At 44.8% G+C, this 24,420-nt stretch overlaps 1 protein-coding gene across 1 annotated transcript in view; it reads left to right on the top strand.

Moving 5' to 3' along the window:
* The window catches only part of LOC122935559 (gastrula zinc finger protein XlCGF26.1-like), a 28,359-nt gene extending 4,430 nt beyond the window's left edge, over window positions 1–23,929 (top strand). The window contains exons 3-4 of the mRNA XM_044291327.1: window positions 16,927–16,972; window positions 21,930–23,929. Of these exons, the coding sequence (XP_044147262.1) occupies window positions 16,927–16,972; window positions 21,930–23,320 (1,437 nt within the window). The 3' untranslated portion in view covers window positions 23,321–23,929. The remainder of the gene's footprint in view (window positions 1–16,926; window positions 16,973–21,929) is intronic.
* Window positions 23,930–24,420: the final 491 nt, after the last annotated feature.

Here is a 24,420-nt window from a genome sequence, read left to right as displayed (position 1 = left end):
AGCAGTGGAGTATACTGTACTCTCCATCTACTGACCTCCCCCAGCAGCAGTGGAGTATACTGTACTCTCCATCTACTGACCTCCCCCAGCAGCAGTGGAGTATACTGTACTCTCCATCTACTGACCTCCCCCAGCAGCAGTGGAGTATACTGTACTCTCCGTCTACTGACCTCCCCCAGCAGCAGTGGAGTATACTGTACTCTCCATCTACTGACCTCCCCCAGCAGCAGTGGAGTATACTGTACGCTCCATCTACTGACCTCCCCCAGCAGCAGTGGAGTATACTGTACTCTCCGTCTACTGACCTCCCCCAGCAGCAGTGGAGTATACTGTACTCTCCATCTACTGACCTCCCCCAGCAGCAGTGGAGTATACTGTACGCTCCATCTACTGACCTCCCCCAGCAGCAGTGGAGTATACTGTACGCTCCATCTACTGACCTCCCCAGCAGCAGTGGAGTATACTGTACTCTCCATCTACTGACCCTCCCCCAGCAGCAGTGGAGTATACTGTACGCTCCATCTACTGACCTCCCCCAGCAGCAGTGGAGTATACTGTACTCTCCATCTACTGACCTCCCCCAGCAGCAGTGGAGTATACTGTACGCTCCATCTACTGACCTCCCCCAGCAGCAGTGGAGTATACTGTACTCTCCAGTCTACTGACCTCCCCCAGCAGCAGTGGAGTATACTGTACTCTCCATCTACTGACCTCCCCCAGCAGCAGTGGAGTATACTGTACGCTCCGTCTACTGACCTCCCCCAGCAGCAGTGGAGTATACTGTACTCTCCAATCTACTGACCTCCCCCAGCAGCAGTGGAGTATACTGTACTCTCCATCTACTGACCTCCCCCAGCAGCAGTGGAGTATACTGTACTCTCCATCTACTGACCTCCCCCAGCAGCAGTGGAGTATACTGTACTCTCCGTCTACTGACCTCCCCCAGCAGCAGTGGAGTATACTGTACTCTCCATCTACTGACCTCCCCCAGCAGCAGTGGAGTATACTGTACGCTCCATCTACTGACCTCCCCAGCAGCAGTGGAGTATACTGTACTCTCCATCTACTGACCTCCCCCAGCAGCAGTGGAGTATACTGTACTCTCCGTCTACTGACCTCCCCCAGCAGCAGTGGAGTATACTGTACTCTCCATCTACTGACCTCCCCCAGCAGCAGTGGAGTATACTGTACGCTCCATCTACTGACCTCCCCAGCAGCAGTGGAGTATACTGTACTCTCCAGTCTACTGACCTCCCCCAGCAGCAGTGGAGTATACTGTACTCTCCGTCTACTGACCTCCCCCAGCAGCAGTGGAGTATACTGTACTCTCCATCTACTGACCTCCCCCAGCAGCAGTGGAGTATACTGTACTCTCCATCTACTGACCTCCCCCAGCAGCAGTGGAGTATACTGTACTCTCCATCTACTGACCTCCCCCAGCAGCAGTGGAGTATACTGTACTCTCCATCTACTGACCTCCCCCAGCAGCAGTGGAGTATACTGTACTCTCCATCTACTGACCTCCCCCAGCAGCAGTGGAGTATACTGTACTCTCCATCTACTGACCCTCCCCCAGCAGCAGTGGAGTATACTGTACTCTCCGTCTACTGACCTCCCCCAGCAGCAGTGGAGTATACTGTACTCTCCAGTCTACTGACCTCCCCCAGCAGCAGTGGAGTATACTGTACTCTCAGTCTACTGACCTCCCCCACAGCAGTGGAGTATACTGTACTCTCCATCTACTGACCTCCCCCAGCAGCAGTGGAGTATACTGTACGCTCATCTACTGACCTCCCCCAGCAGCAGTGGAGTATACTGTACTCTCCATCTACTGACCTCCCCCAGCAGCAGTGGAGTATACTGTACTCTCCATCTACTGACCTCCCCCAGCAGCAGTGGAGTATACTGTACGCTCATCTACTGACCTCCCCCAGCAGCAGTGCAGTATACTGTACTCTCCGTCTACTGACCTCCCCCAGCAGCAGTGGAGTATACTGTACTCTGCCATCTACTGACCTCCCCCAGCAGCAGTGGAGTATACTGTACTCTCCGTCTACTGACCTCCCCCAGCAGCAGTGGAGTATACTGTACTCTCCATCTACTGACCTCCCCCAGCAGCAGTGGAGTATACTGTACTCTCCAGTCTACTGACCTCCCCCAGCAGCAGTGGAGTATACTGTACTCTCCATCTACTGACCTCCCCCAGCAGCAGTGGAGTATACTGTACTCTCCATCTACTGACCTCCCCCAGCAGCAGTGGAGTATACTGTACTCTCCATCTACTGACCTCCCCCAGCAGCAGTGGAGTATACTGTACTCTCCATCTACTGACCTCCCCCAGGGAGTATACTGTACTCTCATCTACTGACCCCCCAGCAGCAGTGGAGTATACTGTACGCTCCATCTACTGACCTCCCCCAGCAGCAGTGGAGTATACTGTACGCTCCATCTACTGACCTCCCCCAGCAGCAGTGGAGTATACTGTACTCTCCATCTACTGACCTCCCCCAGCAGCAGTGGAGTATACTGTACTCTCCATCTACTGACCTCCCCCAGCAGCAGTGGAGTATACTGTACTCTCCATCTACTGACCTCCCCAGCAGCAGTGGAGTATACTGTACTCTCCATCTACTGACCTCCCCCAGCAGCAGTGGAGTATACTGTACGCTCCATCTACTGACCTCCCCCAGCAGCAGTGGAGTATACTGTACTCTCCATCTACTGACCTCCCCCAGCAGCAGTGGAGTATACTGTACTCTCCAGTCTACTGACCTCCCCCAGCAGCAGTGGAGTATACTGTACTCTCCATCTACTGACCTCCCCCAGCAGCAGTGGAGTATACTGTACTCTCCATCTACTGACCTCCCTCCAGCAGCAGTGGAGTATACTGTACTCTCCATCTACTGACCTCCCCCAGCAGCAGTGGAGTATACTGTACTCTCCATCTACTGACCTCCCCCAGCAGCAGTGGAGTATACTGTACTCTCCATCTACTGACCTCCCCCAGCAGCAGTGGAGTATACTGTACTCTCCATCTACTGACCTCCCCCAGCAGCAGTGGAGTATACTGTACTCTCCTCTACTGACCTCCCCCAGCAGCAGTGGAGTATACTGTACTCTCCATCTACTGACCTCCCCCAGCAGCAGTGGAGTATACTGTACTCTCCATCTACTGACCTCCCCAGCAGCAGTGGAGTATACTGTACTCTCCATCTACTGACCTCCCCCAGCAGCAGTGGAGTATACTGTACTCTCCATCTACTGACCTCCCCCAGCAGCAGTGGAGTATACTGTACTCTCCATCTACTGACCTCCCCCAGCAGCAGTGGAGTATACTGTACTCTCCATCTACTGACCTCCCCCAGCAGCAGTGGAGTATACTGTACTCTCCATCTACTGACCTCCCCCAGCAGCAGTGGAGTATACTGTACTCTCCATCTACTGACCTCCCCAGCAGCAGTGGAGTATACTGTACTCTCCATCTACTGACCTCCCCCAGCAGCAGTGGAGTATACTGTACTCTCCATCTACTGACCTCCCCCAGCAGCAGTGGAGTATACTGTACTCTCCATCTACTGACCTCCCCCAGCAGCAGTGGAGTATACTGTACTCTCCGTCTACTGACCTCCCCCAGCAGCAGTGGAGTATACTGTACTCTCCATCTACTGACCTCCCCCAGCAGCAGTGGAGTATACTGTACTCTCCGTCTACTGACCTCCCCCAGCAGCAGTGGAGTATACTGTACTCTCCGTCTACTGACCTCCCCCAGCAGCAGTGGAGTATACTGTACTCTCCATCTACTGACCTCCCCCAGCAGCAGTGGAGTATACTGTACTCTCCATCTACTGACCTCCCCCAGCAGCAGTGGAGTATACTGTACTCTCCATCTACTGACCTCCCCCAGCAGCAGTGGAGTATACTGTACGCTCCATCTACTGACCTCCCCCAGCAGCAGTGGAGTATACTGTACTCTCCATCTACTGACCTCCCCCAGCAGCAGTGGAGTATACTGTACTCTCCATCTACTGACCTCCCCCAGCAGCAGTGGAGTATACTGTACTCTCCGTCTACTGACCTCCCCCAGCAGCAGTGGAGTATACTGTACTCTCCGTCTACTGACCTCCCCAGCAGCAGTGGAGTATACTGTACTCTCCATCTACTGACCTCCCCCAGCAGCAGTGGAGTATACTGTACTCTCCGTCTACTGACCTCCCCCAGCAGCAGTGGAGTATACTGTACTCTCCATCTACTGACCTCCCCCAGCAGCAGTGGAGTATACTGTACTCTCCGTCTACTGACCTCCCCCAGCAGCAGTGGAGTATACTGTACGCTCCATCTACTGACCTCCCCCAGCAGCAGTGGAGTATACTGTACTCATCCGTCTACTGACCTTCCCCAGCAGCAGTGGAGTATACTGTACTCTCCATCTACTGACCATCCCCAGCAGCAGTGGAGTATACTGTACTCTCAGTCTACTGACCTCCCCCAGCAGCAGTGGAGTATACTGTACTCTCCATCTACTGACCTCCCCCAGCAGCAGTGGAGTATACTGTACTCTCCATCTACTGACCTCCCCCAGCAGCAGTGGAGTATACTGTACTCTCCATCTACTGACCTCCCCCAGCAGCAGTGGAGTATACTGTACTCTCCGTCTACTGACCTCCCCAGCAGCAGTGGAGTATACTTACTCTCCATCTACTGACCTCCCCAGCAGCAGTGGAGTATACTGTACTCTCCATCTACTGACCTCACCCAGCAGCAGTGGCGTATACTGTACGCTCCAGGTTCTACTGCACATACCCCAGCAGCAGTGGAGTATACTGTACTCTACCATCTACTGACCTCCCCCAGCAGCAGTGGAGTATACTGTACTCTCCATCTACTGACCTCCCCCAGCAGCAGTGGAGTATACTGTACTCTCCATCTACTGACCTCCCCCAGCAAGCAGTGGAGTATACTGTACTCTCCATCTACTGACCTCCCCCAGCAGCAGTGGAGTATACTGTACTCTCCATCTACTGACCTCCCCCAAGCAGCAGTGGAGTATACTGTACTCTCCATCTATGACCTCCCCCAGCAGCAGTGGAGTATACTGTACTCTCCATCTACTGACATCCCCAGCAGCAGTGGAGTATACTGTACGCTCCATCTACTGACCTCCCCCAGCAGCAGTGGAGTATACTGTACTCTCCATCTACTGACCTCCCCCAGCAGCAGTGGAGTATACTGTACTCTCCATCTACTGACCTCCCCCAGCAGCAGTGGAGTATACTGTACTCTCATCTACTGACCTCCCCCAGCAGCAGTGGAGTATACTGTACTCTCCATCTACTGACCTCCCCAGCAGCAGTGGAGTATACTGTACTCTCCATCTACTGACCTCCCCCAGCAGCAGTGGAGTATACTGTACTCTCCATCTACTGACCTCCCCCAGCAGCAGTGGAGTATACTGTACTCTCCATCTACTGACCTCCCCCAGCAGCAGTGGAGTATACTGTACTCTCCATCTACTGACCTCCCCCAGCAGCAGTGGAGTATACTGTACTCTCCATCTACTGACCTCCCCCAGCAGCAGTGGAGTATACTGTACTCTCCATCTACTGACCTCCCCCAGCAGCAGTGGAGTATACTGTACTCTCCATCTACTGACCTCCCCCAGCAGCAGTGGAGTATACTGTACTCTCCATCTACTGACCTCCCCCAGCAGCAGTGGAGTATACTGTACGCTCCATCTACTGACCTCCCCCAGCAGCAGTGGAGTATACTGTACTCTCCATCTACTGACCTCCCCCAGCAGCAGTGGAGTATACTGTACTCTCCATCTACTGACCTCCCCCAGCAGCAGTGGAGTATACTGTACTCTCCATCTACTGACCTCCCCAGCAGCAGTGGAGTATACTGTTACTCTCCATCTACTGACCTCCCCCAGCAGCAGTGGAGTATACTGTACTCTCCATCTACTGACTCCCCCAGCAGCAGTGGAGTATACTGTACTCTCCGTCTACTGACCTCCCCCAGCAGCAGTGGAGTATACTGTACGCTCCCGTCTACTGACCTCCCCAGCAGCAGTGGAGTATACTGTACTCTCCATCTACTGACCTCCCCAGCGCAGTGATACTGTACTCTCCGTCTACTGACCTCCCCCAGCAGCAGTGGAGTATACTGTACTCTCCATCTACTGACCTCCCCCAGCAGCAGTGGAGTATACTGTACTCTCACCTCTACTGACCTCCCCCCAGCAGGCAGTGGAGTATACTGTACTCTCCTTACTGACCTCCCCCAGCAGCAGTGGAGTATACTGTACTCTCCATTACTGACCCTCCCCCAGCAGCAGTGGAGTATACGTACTCTCCCTTCTACTGACCTCCCCCCAGCAGCAGTGGAGTATACTGTACTCTCAGTCTACTGACCTCCCCCAGCAGCAGTGGAGTATACTGTACTCTCCATCTACTGACCTCCCCAGCAGCAGTGGAGTATACTGTACTCCATCTACTGACCTCCCCCAGCAGCAGTGGAGTATACTGTACTCCTCTACTGACCTCCCCCAGCAGCAGTGGAGTATACTGTACTCCATCTACTGACCTCCCCCAGCAGCAGTGGAGTATACTGTACTCTCCATCTACTGACCTCCCCAGCAGCAGTGGAGTATACTGTACTCTCCATCTACTGACCTCCCCCAGCAGCAGTGGAGTATACTGTACTCCGTCTACTGACCTCCCCCAGCAGCAGTGGAGTATACTGTACTCCATCTACTGACCCCCAGCAGCAGTGGAGTATACTGTACGCTCCATCTACTGACCTCCCCAGCAGCAGTGGAGTATACTGTACGCTCCATCTACTGACCTCCCCAGCAGCAGTGGAGTATACTGTACTCTATCTACTGACCTCCCCCAGCAGCAGTGGAGTATACTGTACTCTCCGTCTACTGACCCCCCCAGCAGCAGTGGAGTATACTGTACTCTCCATCTACTGACCTCCCCCAGCAGCAGTGGAGTATACTGTACGCTCCGTCTACTGACCTCCCCCAGCAGCAGTGGAGTATACTGTACTCTCCATCTACTGACCTCCCCCAGCAGCAGTGGAGTATACTGTACGCTCCGTCTACTGACCTCCCCCAGCAGCAGTGGAGTATACTGTACGCTCCATCTACTGACCTCCCCCAGCAGCAGTGGAGTATACTGTACTCTCCATATACTGACCTCCCCAGCAGCAGTGGAGTATACTGTACGCTCCAACTACTGACCTCCCCCAGCAGCAGTGGAGTATACTGTACTCTCCATCTACTGACCTCCCCCAGCAGCAGTGGAGTATACTGTACGCTCCATCTACTGACCTCCCCCAGCAGCAGTGGAGTATACTGTACGCTCCATCTACTGACCTCCTCCAGCAGCAGTGGAGTATACTGTACTCTCCATCTACTGACCTCCCCCAGCAGCAGTGGAGTATACTGTACGCTCCATCTACTGACCTCCCCCAGCAGCAGTGGAGTATACTGTACTCTCCATCTACTGACCTCCCCCAGCAGCAGTGAGTATACTGTACTCTCCTTCTACTGACCCCCCCCAGCAGCAGTGGAGTATACTGTACTCTCCATCTACTGACCTCCCCCAGCAGCAGTGGAGTATACTGTACTCTCCATCTACTGACCTCCTCCAGCAGCAGTGGAGTATACTGTACTCTCCATCTACTGACCTCCCCCAGCAGCAGTGGAGTATACTGTACGCTCCATCTACTGACCTCCCCCAGCAGCAGTGGAGTATACTGTACTCTCCATCTACTGACCTCCCCCAGCAGCAGTGGAGTATACTGTACTCTCCGTCTACTGACCTCCCCCAGCAGCAGTGGAGTATACTGTACTCTCCATCTACTGACCCCCCCCAGCAGCAGTGGAGTATACTGTACACTGTATTTCATGTTATTGTTGTTTGCAAATGATTTCTGGTGTCATAAAAGATTGTATTAATTGTAATTAAAAGGAACTTGTCAGGAGCAAAATGGCCCCTAAACTTTCCGCAGCGCCTTCCTTCAAGTTTCTAATAAGGTATTTGTCTTCCCATGGACATGATCGCTGTAAAAAAAAAGTCTTTATTCAGAAATGATCTTGAAGTGAAGGGTTTAGCGGCTTTAACGTTTGAAGTCAAGCTTGTCATACTCCCTTCCCACCCTTCACGTTTAATTGAAGGCCCTTTTCGTTTTCTTCATGCACAATTTCTTCTTGAAATCTTGTGTGAGCCAGAGACCATTGTCATACAGCGCATGCACAAGATCTCAAGAAGGAATTGCGCATGAAGAAAATGAAAAAGACTATTAATCAAATGTGAAGGGCGGGAAGAGGATGCAGCAAGCTTGAATTCCAGTGTGAAAGTCGCTGTCCCCTTGACTTCAAGATCCTTGTGGCAGAATAAAAGTTGTTCTACAGCGATAATGACTATTGGACAGTAGTGTTGAGCGAACTTTTGTTTTAAGTTCTGCCTCCAAAGTTCGGGTTCGGGTTATCGAAGAATCCCGTTATGGATTCCAAATTCCGTTACGGTGGGATGCTTCGATAACCCGAACTTTGGACGCAGAACTTAAAACACAAGTTTGCTCAACACTATTGGACCGCTTAGACAAATCATCATTAGAAACCAGATGACATCAGTGGTAAAGTACTGAGGGCAGTTTAGGGGCCACTTTGGTGCTGACAGGTTCCATTTACAGGCTGTGAACGCCTTTGGGGGCATTTTTATTATTATTGTTGCATTCTACTCATTTTGAGCTAAAAATCCTTTTTGCATTTAGTCTTAGAGTCCTGTCAACTGACAGCTCATGTAGAGCTGTGAACTTCTGCCCTCATAAACACTTATTTAAAGGGTTACAATGCTTGTAGCATTGTTCTGTCCACGATAGGGACGCAACCAAAACTGAATGCAGTGCATTCTGGTGCATTCCGTTTCGTTCAGTTCAGTTTTGTCCCCATTGACAATGAATAGGGACAAAACAGAAGCGTTTTTCCCGCTATTAGGATCCTCTGCCGGATCTCAATAGTGTAAAGGGAAAGCGCAGATGTGAAAGTAGCCTTATTCTGGTTATCACGAGTTGTACTCAGCTATCTCTAGCCCTCGCATAGCAATTATTGGAGCTGTGGTTCGCATTTTGGACTAGCCACTCAGTCCATTTCAGGGGGACAATATAACAAAACAACAACAAATACAGGTGCACTCTGCAGTCTCACTAAACCCTCAAACTGATTTTAAAATTGAGAGATTAGTCAACATGTCCTACGGTGTAGAACATGTCTAAGCCCGGGCACCACGTCAAGGTTTCTCAAGTAGCCCGGGACCTAACACTCTCCTACCTGAGCCGTATGGGCGATACCAGGAGCCAGTGGGCAAATTACAGGAGCATGAGGCCGACTCACAAACAGCTCACCAGTTACCTCCAGCATGTAGCCAGTAGATGGAAAACATCCGCACTTGTTACCTTGTGTGAGATGTCTATTGTGGTACTTGTGGTTCGCCGCGGGCATCCTCCACCGTATGCATTTTGCTGGGGATCGCCATTAGCAACGGGCCACAAGTGCAGGATTTGCTCCCCTGTATATATGCACGACTGCATGTGGGTTTGAGCACCTCCTGCTAATGCCACCCTGTCTTTTTTGGTTTGTACATTTCAGGGGGACTCCACAGGGTACAGGGCCACTGTTCTTGTGATCGGTGGAGTTCCCATCGATAGGGCCCCCACCAATTTGACCGTTATTAAAACAGTAATACCCCAGGATTAGGTCATCGATATCAGATCGGCAGGGGTCCGACTCCTGGCACCTCCGCCGATCATCTGTTAGCCGCCTGCAAGCGCTGCCTCTTCTTCTCTGCGAGCAGGTGTAATTGCAAGTATGGCATCCCAGTTCACTTCTATGGGACAGCTCTGTAGTATACACTTGACTAGGAAGGAGCCGTCTCATAGACATGAATGGGACGGCTTATGTGTAATTACATGTGGTTGCGACAGCTCGCGGGTAAATAATGAACAGAAGGCAGCGCTCTCTGATGGGCAGGGAGGCCTGGAGTCGAATCCTGCTGATCTGGTGTTGATGACTTATCCTGAGGATAGGTCATCAATGTAAATAAAGGGGACAACACCGTTAAGCCTTATTAGCAGTTTGACAAGAATTTAGCTATACTGAGTGTTTATGAGGTGAGGAGATCAGAGATAAGGACTCTACGTGAGACTGACGTGAAAGTTATTTAACTCCTGTATTTTAAAAACTGATGACTAATTTCAATAATGATTTTTTGCCCAAAACGAGTAGAATGCAATAATTGAAAAAACCTTGCCCCAAAGTTGATCATAGCCTTTAACCCTCTCCTGAAATCTGCCGTACATGCAGCGAGCGTCTTACCTACAAGGGGGGAAATTTATCAAACTGGTGTAAAGGAAAACAGGCAACCAGTGAGATTCCACCTTTCATTTTTCAGAGCTCCTTTAGAAAATGAAAGGTGGAATCTGATTTGTTGCTGGGAGCAGCTAAGCCAGTTTTCCTTTACATCAGTTTGATAAATCTCCCCCAAAGTATCTGAAGTTTCACACAGCCGACACCCAAGGCTATTGTAATGGTAATGGCATCTGAAAGGTAAAAAACCCAGAGACAAGCTCTTCCTCTGCTGAGAGGGATAGCAGTAATAGGCCAGAGCCTGTAAAAGGCTTTTAGGCCTATTACTGGTATACTTCAGTACTGGCCTGCAGGTCCCCTTGGGGGCCTAAAGTAAAAAAAAGTTTTAAAAATATAAAAATTGAAATCACCCCCTTTCACCATAATTAGAGTTGAGTGAATCGACTTCTGATTCGCTAAAAACTTGGTTGTAATACTGTACATAGTTCCCGCTCCGTACAGTATTAGAATGTATTGGCTCCGATGAGCCAAAGTTATTACTTCACGAAGTCTCTCAAGTCTTTGTGTAGTCACTTTGTGAATTAATTATTACTTTAAAAACCTTGATAGCGAACTCTGGTTTGGTTCCAAGGTTTCTTACAGTAATAATTAATTCCCGAAGTCATTACACAAAGTCTGGCAAGACTTTGTGAAGTAATAACGTCAGCTCATCAGAGCCAATACATTCTAATACTGTACGGAGCGGGAGCTATGTACTGTACACTATTACAAGGAAGTTTTTTAGCGAATCGACTTTGAATAAAGCATCCGAAGTTGATTCGCTCATCCCTAATCATAATCATATCTGAAAACACCTGTACTATTGAAATATAAAAATATTTATCCCATATGGCGAATGGTGTAATGGTGTTTTTTTTTTTGTCATCACTTCACCTCCCCTAAAAAACAGAATAAAAAGTGATGAAAAAGTCATAAACACCCCAGAATTGTATCAATAAAAGATAAGATCGTCCCGCAAAAAAAGAGCTCCCACACAGTTCCGTAGACAACAATAAAAAAGTTATGGGGGTCAGAATAGGGTGATAAAAAGTTTTTTTGTTTTTTTTCAGTATTAAAAGACAAGAAAAACCATACAATTGTGGTATCCCTGTAACCGTACTGACCCAGAGAATGAAGGCCACAGGTCAGTTTTACCACACAGTGAACGCCGTAAAAACAAAACCCATAAAACTGTGGCAGAAGAGCTTTTTTTTTCCCTTTCAATTCAACCCCATTTGGAATTTCATTTCAGGTTTCCCACTACATCAGAGGCAATATTAAAAGGTGCTATTAGAAAGTACAACTTGTTTTGCAAAAACAATGCCCTCATATGGCTATATGAACAAAAAAAAATAAAAAAAAAATATGGCTCCGGGAAGGCAGAGAGTAAAAAATGAAAACACAGAAAAATAGAAAATCACTATGTCTTGAAGGAGTTAAGCAGTTCAGTAGTAAAACACAAGGAAAACTATACATATGTGGTATCGCCGTAATCATACTGACTTGGAGAATAAAAGTAACAGGCCAGTTTTACCGTATAGGGAATGGTGTAAAAAAAAAACACCTAAAACCGTGGTGGAACAGTGTTTTAATCTATTTCCACCCCATTTGGAATTTATTCCCTGATTCCCATCACATTTTATGCAGTCGTATATGGTGCCATTAGAAAGTGCATCTTGTCCCGCAAAAAACAAGCCCTCATATGGCTGTGAATGAAAAAATAAAATAGTCTAGGCTTTAGGAGGGATGGCAGTATTAAACGAAAATGGAAAAATGTCCTAGTCATTAAAAGGTTGAAGTAGTGTTTCTCAACCTGCAGTACGCATACCCTGGGTGAAGGGGCACATGGGGCGGCCCTAGTAGCCAGCATTGTTTCATTGTTTCCTAGTAGCCAGAATTCCATTGCTTTTATTCTCCTGTATGTTTGATAGGGAGGAATGTCATTTAAAAAAGTAGTGGCCATCCATCATGGGTGCTCGGCTGCTGTCAGCTCAGTACTAGTTTCGGCCATATTTCTCCAAAAAGCTGGCTCACAAAACCACAGCCTTGTGCAAGAGCTGCTGGATGAAAATAAACGGTGAGCGTTCAAACACGTAGATACCTGCGCTCTATTGCGGCACATGAGGCGGGATCACCGGATCCAGTGGGAAAATAGAAATAGCCAGTATTCTCAATTTGAACAAGTCTGTTCTCCTTCTCCCACTCTTCTTTGAGACAGCCAGGCCACATCCCCAAGCATACAATATTTTTGGGAAACACTACATGAAAATGGTCGGCTCATTAACCCCTCCCTTCCTTTCTAGCCTTTTCCCTTCTAGTACAGGTGACAGGATACATTGCAGGTCGTCCCCAGTGACGCTTCTGGGGGGGCAGATTGGAAAAGTGACTGGAAGTGGCCAAGCTTGCTATGACTGTACTGTGTTTTCCAGCCCCCTGGGTCATCTCAGGGAGGGTTTTCAGCACGGCAGGTGACGTACTCATATCCAAGTGGGCAAAATTGCGGGAACCCGGCTCCCACATGAAAGCCGCGGTCCCGCTCTAACAGCCCAGACCGGCAGGGGTGCCGATCCGGGCTGTGTAATGCTTTACATGGCGCCTGATGCATTTAAAGCGCTGACAGAGGGAGTGGACTCCCTCTGTATTCCATCGGCACCCCGCAAATGTGATTGCAGGGTGCCGGTTTATATAAAGGCAGGCTGGGGTCTTATGAAGGCCCCAAGCCTGCCTTGAGTACTTTCCAGCAGGCTGTGCCTTTCCGGCGCAGCCTGCTGGTCAATGTCAGTATAGCACTGACATTAAAATGCAATGCACTATAGGGATAATATATTGCATAAAATTAATCTGAATATTGTCTGTTATAGTCTCCTTGTGGGACTATTAAGTGGTAAAAAAAAAGTTTAAAAACACATTTATTAAAAAAAAAATTCAATTAAAAAAATTGCTAAAAAAAAATCTCCCTCATACGTTTGGTATTGCCACGTCCGTAACGACTCGGACTACATAAATATCATGTCAATTGTCCCCTACGGTAAATGCCGTAAAAAAATAAAATAAAAATGCCAGAATTGCTAATTTATTCTTAATAACAAGCGATCAAAAGACATAATTTATTCCAAAATGATACCAATAAAAAATACAAGTTGTCCTGCACAACTCCATAGAAATAAAAATAAAAAATGCATGGGTCTTGGGAAGCGGTTTTATTGCAAAAAAATTGTAAAACTTTGTTATTTATACCAAAAAATGAACACCGTAAAAACAGTGGCAGTATTGCTGTTTTTCCCATCTCCCTCCCAGAAAGAGTTAATTAAGAAAGTTGTGTGTGCCCCAAAATTGCGCCATTAAAAACTACAAATTTTCCAGCAAAAAAAAACAAGCCCTCATACAGCTATATAGATGGAAAAATAAAAAAGTTGTAGCTCTTGGAAGGCAAAGATGAAAAAAGGAAGAAAAACGCTTGGTCAGTAAGGCCGAAAACACTAAGGGGTTAAAATGAATCAGGCACATTGATGCTTGAGGATTTCCACACGTTTCCAGCTGATGACAATGAACAGATCTGCCATTGCTGACAGTGGCTATTTATCATCGGCCCAATGATGCAGCTGCTGCTGCCTGCCTGTTCATGGTGTTCCATAGTGTACTGCAGCTGTGACTGCCTTGCCTGTTCATGGTGTTCCATAGTGTACTGCAGCTGCTGCTGCCTGCCTGTTCATGGTGTTCCATAGTGTACTGCAGCTGTGACTGCCTGCCTGTTCATGGTGTTCCATAGTGTACTGCAGCTGTGACTGCCTGCCTGTTCATGGTGTTCCATAGTGTACTGCAGCTGTGACTGCCTGCCTGTTCATGGTGTTCCATAGTGTACTGCAGCTGCTGCTGCCTGCCTGTTCATGGTGTTCCATAGTGTACTGCAGCTGCTGCTGCCACAGCCACACATTGCCTTCCTTGTCCATGAGGTTCCGCACTACGCTGCTGCTGCTTCCCAAGAAAGGGTAACTTTTTGGACACTTATTGAAAAGAAGCCAATGCTTTCTCTGACACCACTATGTGTGTATAAGCACCGGCAGGCACCTGCCTCCAATACGGGACAATTATTGGAATGTTTTTAATTTTAAAAAGCATAAGAATACTTATGGCGCAGTATGTTTTAAACAGGTTCTTTATTAACATCATCAACAAATATGCGTTTGCCCACAGCTATACAGACGTGGACAAAATTGTTGGTACCCTTTGGTCAATGAAAGAAAAAGTCACAATGGTCACAGAAATAACTTTAATCTGACAAAAGTAATAATAAATTAAAATTCTATAAATGTTAACCAATGAAAGTCAGACATTGTTTTTCAACCATGCTTCAACAGAATTATGTAAAAAAATAAACTCATGAAACAGGCATGGACAAAAATGATGGTACCCCTAGAAAACACAGAACATAATGTGACCAAAGGGACATGTTAATTCAAGGTGTGTCCACTAATTAGCATCACAGGTGTCTACAACCTTGTAATCAGCCATTGGGCCTATATATATGGCTCCAGGTAATCACTGTGTTGTTTGGTGATATGGTGTGTACCACACTCGACATGGACCAGAGGAAGCAAAGGAAAGAGCTGTCTCAAGAGATCAGAAAGAAAATTATAGACAAGCATGTTAAAGGTAAAGGCTATAAGACCATCTCCAAGCAACTAGATGTTCCTGTGAGTACAGTTGCACATATTATTCATAAGTTTAAGATCCATGGGACTGTAGCCAACCTCCCTGGACGTGGCCGCAGGAGGAAAATTGATGACAAATCTAAGAGACGGATAATCCGAATGGTAACAAAAGAGCCTAGAAAGACTTCTAAAGAGATTCAAGGTGAACTTCATGCTCAAGGAACATCAGTGTCAGATCGCACCATCCGTCGTTGTTTGAGCCAAAGTGGACTACATGGGAGACGACCAAGGAGGACACCATTGTTGAAAACGAATCATAAAAAAGCAAGACTGGAATATGCCAAACTACATGTTGACAAGCCACAAAGCTTCTGGGAGAATGTCCTGTGGACAGATGAGACAAAAATCGAAGTTTTTGCCAAGGCACATCAGCTGTATGTTCACAGACGAAAAAATGAAGCATATCAAGAAAAGAACACTGTCCCTACTGTGAAACATGGAGGAGGCTCTGTTATGTTCTGGGGCTGCTTTGCTGCGTCTGGCACAGGGTGTCTTGAATCTGTGCAGGGTACAATGAAATCTCAAGACTATCAAGGAATTCTAGAGAGAAATGTACTAGCCAGTGTCAGAAAGCTTGGTCTCAGTCGCAGGTCATGGGTCTTGCAACAGGACAATGACCCAAAACACACCGCTAAAAACACCCAAGAATGGCTAAGAGGAAAAAATTGGACTATTCTAAAGTGGCCTTCTATGAGCCCTGACCTCAATCCTATTGAGCATCTTTGGAAGGAGCTGAAACATGCAGTCTGGAAAAGGCACCCTTCAAACCGGACACAACTGGAGCAGTTTGCTCATGAGGAGTGGGCCAAAATACCTGCTGAGAGGTGCAGATGTCTCATTGACAGTTACAGGAAGCGTTTGATTGCAGTGATTGCCTCAAAAGGTTGCGCAACAAAATATTAAGTTAGGGGTACCATCATTTTTGTCCATGCCTGTTTCATGAGTTTATTTTTTTACATAATTCTGTTGAAGCATGGTTGAAAAACAATGTCTGACTTTCATTGGTTAACATTTATAGAATTTTAATTTATTATTACTTTTGTCAGATTAAAGTTATTTCTGTGACCATTGTGACTTTTTCTTTCATTGACCAAAGGGTACCAACAATTTTGTCCACGTCTGTATATGTCAGTGTCACTCTGTCATTATTTACTATTGCTGTCATTGTGTTCAAGAGGTGAAAAGGTGTGTGGGGGGGGGGGGATAAGAATAAAAGAGAGTAAGGGCTCGTTCACACTAAAGTGCCGTGTTTTGCGGTCCACAAATTGCTGATCCGCAAAACACGGATGCCGCCCATGTGCCTTCCGCAATTTGCGAAACGGAACAGTTGGCCCATTATAGAAACCCCTATTCTTGTCTTGTCTTGAATAGGACATGATCTCTCATTTTTTTGGACCACGGAATGGAGCAACAGATGCGGACAGCAATCAGAGTGCTGTCCGCATCTTTTGCGGCCCTATTGAAGTGAATGGGTCCGCACCTGAGCCGCAAGAAATGCGCCTCGGATGCGGAACCAAACCACGGTCGTTTGAATGAGCCCTAAGAAGGTAGAAAAAAATGTGAGTCCTAGGAGACCTCAGAGTGCCATACACGACTGTTCATGCCAATTGGATCACTTTTGATTGGGGTAGAATCGATTCGGACCCAAATCTAATTTTTTACTAATTTGTTCGAATTGGACCCGAAACAAATTTCAAGAGATTCGCTCATCTCTAATTCATGTCTTGCAGGGTTTTTGATCATCACCTGATATGTGAAAAACTAATAGCGAAGTATATTTTTCTTATGTCTTTAATCTTGCAGGAAAGTTCTGGTAGAATTGAAAAACCTGTATCAATGTCTGTGAAAGGTAAACCTTTTTTGACTGTTATTGTCTTAATTGTCTATTAATGGGAAACCTGATACGAGGTTCAGAGAAACGTCCTCCTCCTCATTGTTTACGTTACATTGAATATTAATAATTCATTTACTGCTATAATATTCCATCTGTGCTCTGTTATAGAAAAGGGATTTTGTGCGTTTTGCAGAATCTATTTTTTTTTAAGGTATCAAAATATATCCAGCATCTTGAACGGAGGGCCCTGTTAGATCAGTGTTTTTCAATATGTTTATACAGGGGATGTCCCAGTAGGTTATTGAAGATGGTGGTGATTGTGGAAAAATGATGGAGACTGATTCCAGCAGTCTTTGGATAGGAATCGAAATCTTGTCGATGGAATTTTTAATAACGATGGAAACGCCTAAAAAGTGACCCTTTTCCTGTCTTTTTAGAAACTACACTTTTCAAAGAATTTAAGGCGTCTACGGATCTCTTTGACCCCACGGACTCAATGCAGTTTCAAGTAAACAATAAAGATAAAAATAAAATGAGCTCTTTCCCCTTATCAAGCCATGGATAATTATAATAATAAAAAAAAATTGTGTCAAAACAGCCATTTTTTTTTAGCATATTACATTACATAGCATAATAGTGAATGACAAAAAAATTGTACCACTGAAAACAAGAAAAAAATAAAAAATAGTCTCTCAGAAAATAGCAACACAAAAACAGGATTTATTTTCCAAAAATTATTAAAATTAAAATTATTTTAGTTGTGTAACATTGCAAAAAAAGGACATATTAGGTATCATTTGGTCACCTTGCCTCACAAAAAGTGTAATACCTAGCGATCAAAAAGTTGTATGTACCCCAAAATCGTACTAATCAAACTGTCACCTCATCTCGCAAAAAATGAGCCTCTACAAAAGACAATCGCCCGAAAAATAAAAATAATATAGCTTTCAGAAATGTATTATTTAAAAAAAAAAATTACTGTGCAAAACTTTACAAAAATAAAAAATATAGACATATTAGGTATCTCTGCATCCATAACCGGCTATATAAAAATATTACATGATCTACCCCCTCGGGTGAACGCTGTAAAATAAATAAATGAATAAATATTGTCAAAACAGCAACAGCACCTTCTATACAAAATGCGTAATAGCAAGCGATCAAAAAGTACTATGTATACCTAAATTGTACCAATGAAAATATCAACTCATCCAGCAAAAACGAGAATAGAATTAAAAAATACTTGCCTGTGAGAATAAAAAATTTCTTTCCTCCGATTGAAATTTATAAGCCACGCACTTTTATTTTTTTACAAGGGGTAAGAGTAGAAAAAGCACTCCAAATTGTGTTCAGTCTTCTCTCCTGAACACAACATTACCCCATATGTGGTCGTGAACTGCTGTTTGGGCACATGGCAGGGATCAGAAGGGAAGAAGCACCATATGGTTTTTGGAGGGCAGATTTTGCTGAAATGTTTTTTGGATGCAATGTCACATTTGAAGAGACCCTAAGATACCCTACAGTAGAAACCCCTTATCATTGACCCCATTTTGGAAACTCCACCCCTCAATTTATTTATCAAGGGTGGAGTGAACATTTTGACACCACAGGTGTTTTGCAGAAATTAATGCACATCGGACTGTGCAAGTTTTTCACAGATAAGGAATTTCAGTGCCATATGCTATGCCCATCTGGTGCCATACACACCATACTCTTTAATTGTAAGGTGGGTTCTGCTGGGTATTGAAATGCCATAGATGTGGATGTAAACTGCTGCAGGGTTCAGAGGGGAACGACAACCTTTTGGCTTTTGCTGCTCATATTTTGATAGATTTGTTTACAGGTGTTATGTTGCCTTTGTTCAGCCTCTGGGGCACCAGTGCAGCCATTCTCTGACGACCATACTTTTTTTTTTTTTTTATGGATGCAGAGATACCTAATATGTAAATTTTTTTTTATTTTTGTAAAGTTTTGCACAGTAAAACATTTTTGAAAAGAAAAAAATTCTCAAAGCCATATTATTTTCATTTTTCGGCCGATTGTCTTTTGTAGGGGCTTGTTTTTTGCGAGATGAGGTGACCGTTTGATTAGTACGTTTTTGGGGTACATACGACTTTTTGATCGCTTGGTATTACACTTTTTGTGAGGCAAGGTGACCAAATGATACCTAATATGTCCTTTTTTTTTTTTTTTGCAATGTTACACAACTAAAATAATTTTAACATTTTTCTTCCAATGGTCTTGGCGTTTGTTTTCATTGCTTTTGACACCATTTTTTATTTTTTTTATTATAATTATCCATGGCTTGATGAGGGGAAAGGGCACTTTTTAAAATATTATATTTTTTTTTACTTGAAACTCCATTGAGTCCATCAGTGTATTACACTGAGAGCGTGCCTATGAGACCCAACCTTGGCTCTGGGTCTCATAGGCCTCCGTAGCTGACAGTCCCCGGGGCCTGTGTAAGGCATTGGGCAGCCACAGGTCCCTGTCGTCGCAGCACGGGGACTCGATGTGGTGAGAGAGGAAGTCCCATCTCTCATCAAACCACATACAGTGGGGAAAATAAGTATTTGATAAACTGGCAATTTTGCAAGTTTTCCCGCCTACAAAGAATGGAGAGTTCTGTAATTTTTATCGTAGGTACACTTCAACTGTGAGAGACAGAATCTAAAAAAATCCAGAAAGTCACATTGTATGATTTTTAAATAAGTAATTTGCATTTTATTGCATGAAATAAGTATTTGACCACCTACCAACCAATGAGAATTCTGTCTCTCACAGACCTGCTAATTTTTCTTTAAGAAGCCCTCCTACTCTGCACTCATTACCTGAATTAATTGCACCTGTTTAAACTTGTTACCTGTATAAGAGACACCTGTCCACACACAATCAATCACACTCCAACCTCTCCACCATGGTGGCCAAGACCAAAGAGCTGTCTAAGGACACCAGGGACAAAATTGTAGACCTGCACAAGGATGGGATGGCCTACAGGACAATAGGCAAGCAGCTTGGTGAGAAGGCAACAACTGTTGGCGCAATTATTAGAAAATTGAATAAACACAATAACCTGAAAAGAGTGGGGACCACAGTCTCAAAGATTGCCATTAGTAACACACTATGCTGTCATGGAATAAAATCCTGCAGGGCACGCCAGCTCATGTTCAGGCCCGTTTGAAGTTCACCAATGATCATCTGGATGATCCAGAGGAGGCATGCGGAAAGGTCATGTGGTCAGATGAAACAAAAAATAGAACTTTTTGGTATTAACTCCACTTGCCTTCTTTGGAGGAAGAAGAAGGAGGAGTATAACCACAAGAACACAGTTCCAACCATGAAGCATGGAGGGGGAAACATCATACTTCAAGGGTTCTTTTGTGCAAAGGGGACAGGAAGACTGCACCGTGTTGAAGTGAGGATGGATGGGGCCATGTATCGCAAGATTTTGGTTAACAACCTCCTTCCCTCAGTAAGAGCATTGAAAATGGGTTGTGGCTGAGTCTTCCAACATGACCGTCACCTGAAACACACAGCCAGGGCAACTAAGAAGCGGCTCAGCAAGAAGTATTTCAAGGTCCTGGAGTGGCCTAGCCAGTCTCCAGACATGAACCCAATCGAAAATCTTTGGAGGAAGCTGAAACTCAATGTAGCTTAGCAACAGCCCCAAAACCTGAAAGATCTGGAGAAGATCTGTATGGAGGAGTGGGCCAAAATCCTTGCTGCAGTGTGTGCAAACCTGGCCAACAACTACAGGAAACGTGTGACCTCTGTAATTGCAAACATAGGCTTCTGTACCAAATATTAAGTTCTGTTTTTCTATTGTATCAAATACTTATTTCATGCAATAAAATGCTAATTAAATATTTAAAAATCATACAATGTGATTTGCTGGATTTTTTTTTTTGATTTTGTCTCTCGCAGTTGAAGTGCACCTACAATAAAAATTACAGAACTCTCCATTCCTTGTAGGTGTGAAACTCTAGCAAAATCACTAGTGTAACAAATAATTATTTTCCCTACTGTAGATGTTTCCGTCAGCTTTGACCGTGGCATCTAATAGTTTAATCCATCGGCATCAGCATTTCTTGCGATGTCAACAGATACAGCACTGACTTACTGACAGCCGGGCCCCTGCCGCTGATGGAGCATGCACAGCTCCTCTGTCGGAAAGTTACTTCCTGCTGCGCCGTACTGCGCATGTCAGGAAGTGGTTAATTTTCCAAATGGTGTCTTAATATAATCGGATTGGTTGCTACAATTTTTATACTTTTCGTCCAAAGTGTTAAAAGTTTATTAAAGGGAACCTGTCACATTTAACATATTATGAGCTGCAGACCGGAGGAGCTGAGCAATTGATATACAGTTTTGTGTGAAAATATTCAATACAATTCATATTTAATTCATTCAAATTCCTGCTCATTGTGTGCTTTGAAGTCCAGGAGGGGGTCCTATCAGTGACTGACAACCTTCCCTGCATGAGCGTGTATACACAGATAGTTGTCAGTCACTGATAGGATCACTTCCTTGACTTCAAGGCCCAGAATGGGCAGGAATATGAATAAATTACAAATGTTACTGAATCATTTCCCACAAAACTATATATCAATCTGCTCCGCTTCTTACCTGCTCTATAACCTGCTGGTTTTCATTTGCTTCCATTCGTGATATCTATTATATTCATTTTTGGCGGGGATCTGTTGAATTTCTGGTGCTTTTGTTGTCTGTTGACATTGAGACATATTATACTGTTCTCTACAAGAGATTATATTCTGGGAGCTTCACAGTGCTGGAAACGACAATGTTTTCTATAAAATTTCTTTGCTGTTATACAATATAATTTACTTACTGAAATTGTACATTTTCCTGTTTTCGTAATCTCTTATTTACTTTGTATTTCCTGGCTTGTAATCATCTCAATAAAGTAAGATAATATTTGCTTTGAAAAAATGAGATCATTTTCATTTTCCAGGTGAAGACAGGATGAACGACTCCCATGGACATCTCCATTTATCTTCCTATCATGAAGCAGAAGATAACAATACCACACAAGATGATTCAATAACTCCTAATGTACCCTCGATCCTTCATAGCGGAGATCTATCCACCGATACCGCTACTCAGAAGAAATCATTAGCAAATCAATCAGTGACTGGCAGAAAAAGATCGAAACAGAAATGTGGGAAAATATTTTCATGTGAGAGACGTGTTAAAAAGAAATCAAATCTTTTTTTGCATGATAGAAATCCCAAAGACAAAAAGTCATTTTCAGGCACAGAATGTGGAAAATCTTTTAGCATGAAATCCATTCTAGTTAGACATCAGAGAACTCACACAGGGGAGAAGCCATTTTCATGTCCTGAATGTGGGAAAGGCTTTAATCGCATATCATCTCTACCTTATCATCGGAGAACTCATGAAAGAGTGAAGCCATTTCTGTGTTCTGATTGTGGGAAATGTTTTAGACAGAAATCAGATCTTTGTAGACATGAGAAAACTCACACAGGAGAGAAGCCATTTTCATGTCCTGAATGTGGGAAAGGCTTTAATCAGCAATCATCTCTTCCTTACCATCAGAAAACTCATGAAAGAGTGAAGCCATTTCCATGTCCAGATTGTGGGAAATGTTTTAGACAGAAATCAGATCTTCATAGACATAAGAGAACTCACACAGGTGAGAAGCCATTTTCATGTCCTGAATGTGGGAAGTGTTTTGGTCTGAAAACACAACTTGTGAGCCATCAAAGAACCCACTTAGAGGAGAAGCCATTTTCATGTTCACAATGTAGAAAATGTTTCAAAAGTCAATCAGGTTTTTTTCGGCATCGGAGAACTCACAAAGGGGAGAAGCCATTTTCATGTCTTGAATGTGGGAAGTGTTTTAGTGAAAAATCAACTCTTGTTAAGCATCAAAAAACTCACACAGGGGAGAAACCATTTAACTGTCCTGAATGTGGGAAGTATTTTAGAGAGAGAGCAATGCTTAACAGACATCTAAGAAGTCACACAGGAGAGAAGCCATTTTTATGTCTTGAGTGCGGAAAATGTTTTAGTGAGAAATCAAATCTTGTTAGACATCAGAAAACTCACACAGGGGAGAAGCCATTTATGTGTCCTGAATGTGGTAAGAATTTTGGTGCAAAATCAATACTTATAAAACATCTAAGAAGTCACACAGGAGAGAAGCCATTTATGTGTCCTGAATGTGGGAAACGATTTACTCAGAAATCACATCTTGTAAAACATAGAACAGTCCACTTCGGAGAGAAGCCATTTTTATGTTCAGAATGTGGGAAGTCTTTTAGTCAGAAACAGAGTCTTGTTAAACATGAGAGAACTCACTCAGAGAAGAAGACATTGTAATGTGCAGATTGTAGGACACATGACAGATGTGGAGCTTCATTGTGGGACCTGCTGCCTAATCATGTCTTCTGATGTATAACTTACAATTTCCCATATTGCTGACATTTCCTCAGAATAGGTCATCAATACCAGATCGACAAGGCTCTAACTCCCAGCAACCCAGGCGATCAGCTGTTTGTAGAGGCTGCAGCTCTTGTACAAGTACTTTGGTCCCATTATTGTTTACATGCACACCATCGCTCAGAGTAATTGTAGATGCTTCGCTCCATTCACTTGAATGGGATGGAGTAGTTGTTACAGCTGATTGGCGAGGATGCCGGCTATCGGACCCCCACCAATCATATAATGATGACCTATCCTGAAGATTGGTCATCAATATAAATTGCTGCACAACATCATCAAGTTCATGTGTGCTTTAATCAAAGCTGTTGTGGAGGAAGCAAAGGGTCATCTCGTTTGACTTCACATATAATGGAAATAATGGAAAGCAAAGCTGTCATCTTATTGGTGAAAAGTGCAGAACATATTGTTTTAGGTTGTGGCCAGTTTCCCATCAGTTTGATTTCATAAAGAGAAAGGGGTTTTATTAAAGGGGTTGTCTCACGTCAGTAAGCGGCATTTACCATGTAGAGAAAGTTAATACAAGGCACTTACTAATGTATTGTTATTCTCCATATTGCTTCCTTTACTGGCTAGATTAATTTTTCTATCACATTATACACTTCTCATTTCCATGGTTACAGACCACCCTGCAATCCATCAGTGGTGGTCATGCTTGCACACTATAGGAAAAAGCACCAGCCTATGTGCGTGTCACTGTCCCTCCGGTGACAGAGGTTAGAAGATCTGAGAGACTGGCGGCATGTTAGGTTATCTGACAGTCTCTCTGTTTTCACTTGTTGCAGTGTTGTTGTTGGAAATGACCACACCTCTTATCCCAGGTGCAGCTTGTGGTTACTACTGCTACCCTATTTAGTCTAGACTCACATTTCATACCATACGGATGATATTATCTGCCTGGAGTTGGAGGAGCTGGTGTGTGGTTCTTATCGGAGTTCCTGCTCATCCATTTTCCTATTGAAGATAAGTGTACTTCGCTT

Source organism: Bufo gargarizans, chromosome 4 (assembly GCF_014858855.1).
Source record: "Bufo gargarizans isolate SCDJY-AF-19 chromosome 4, ASM1485885v1, whole genome shotgun sequence".
In the NCBI taxonomy this organism is placed as follows: domain Eukaryota; kingdom Metazoa; phylum Chordata; class Amphibia; order Anura; family Bufonidae; genus Bufo; species Bufo gargarizans.
The sequence above is the reverse complement of the archived record's forward strand: the minus strand, read 5'-3'. Positions and strand labels throughout refer to the sequence as shown.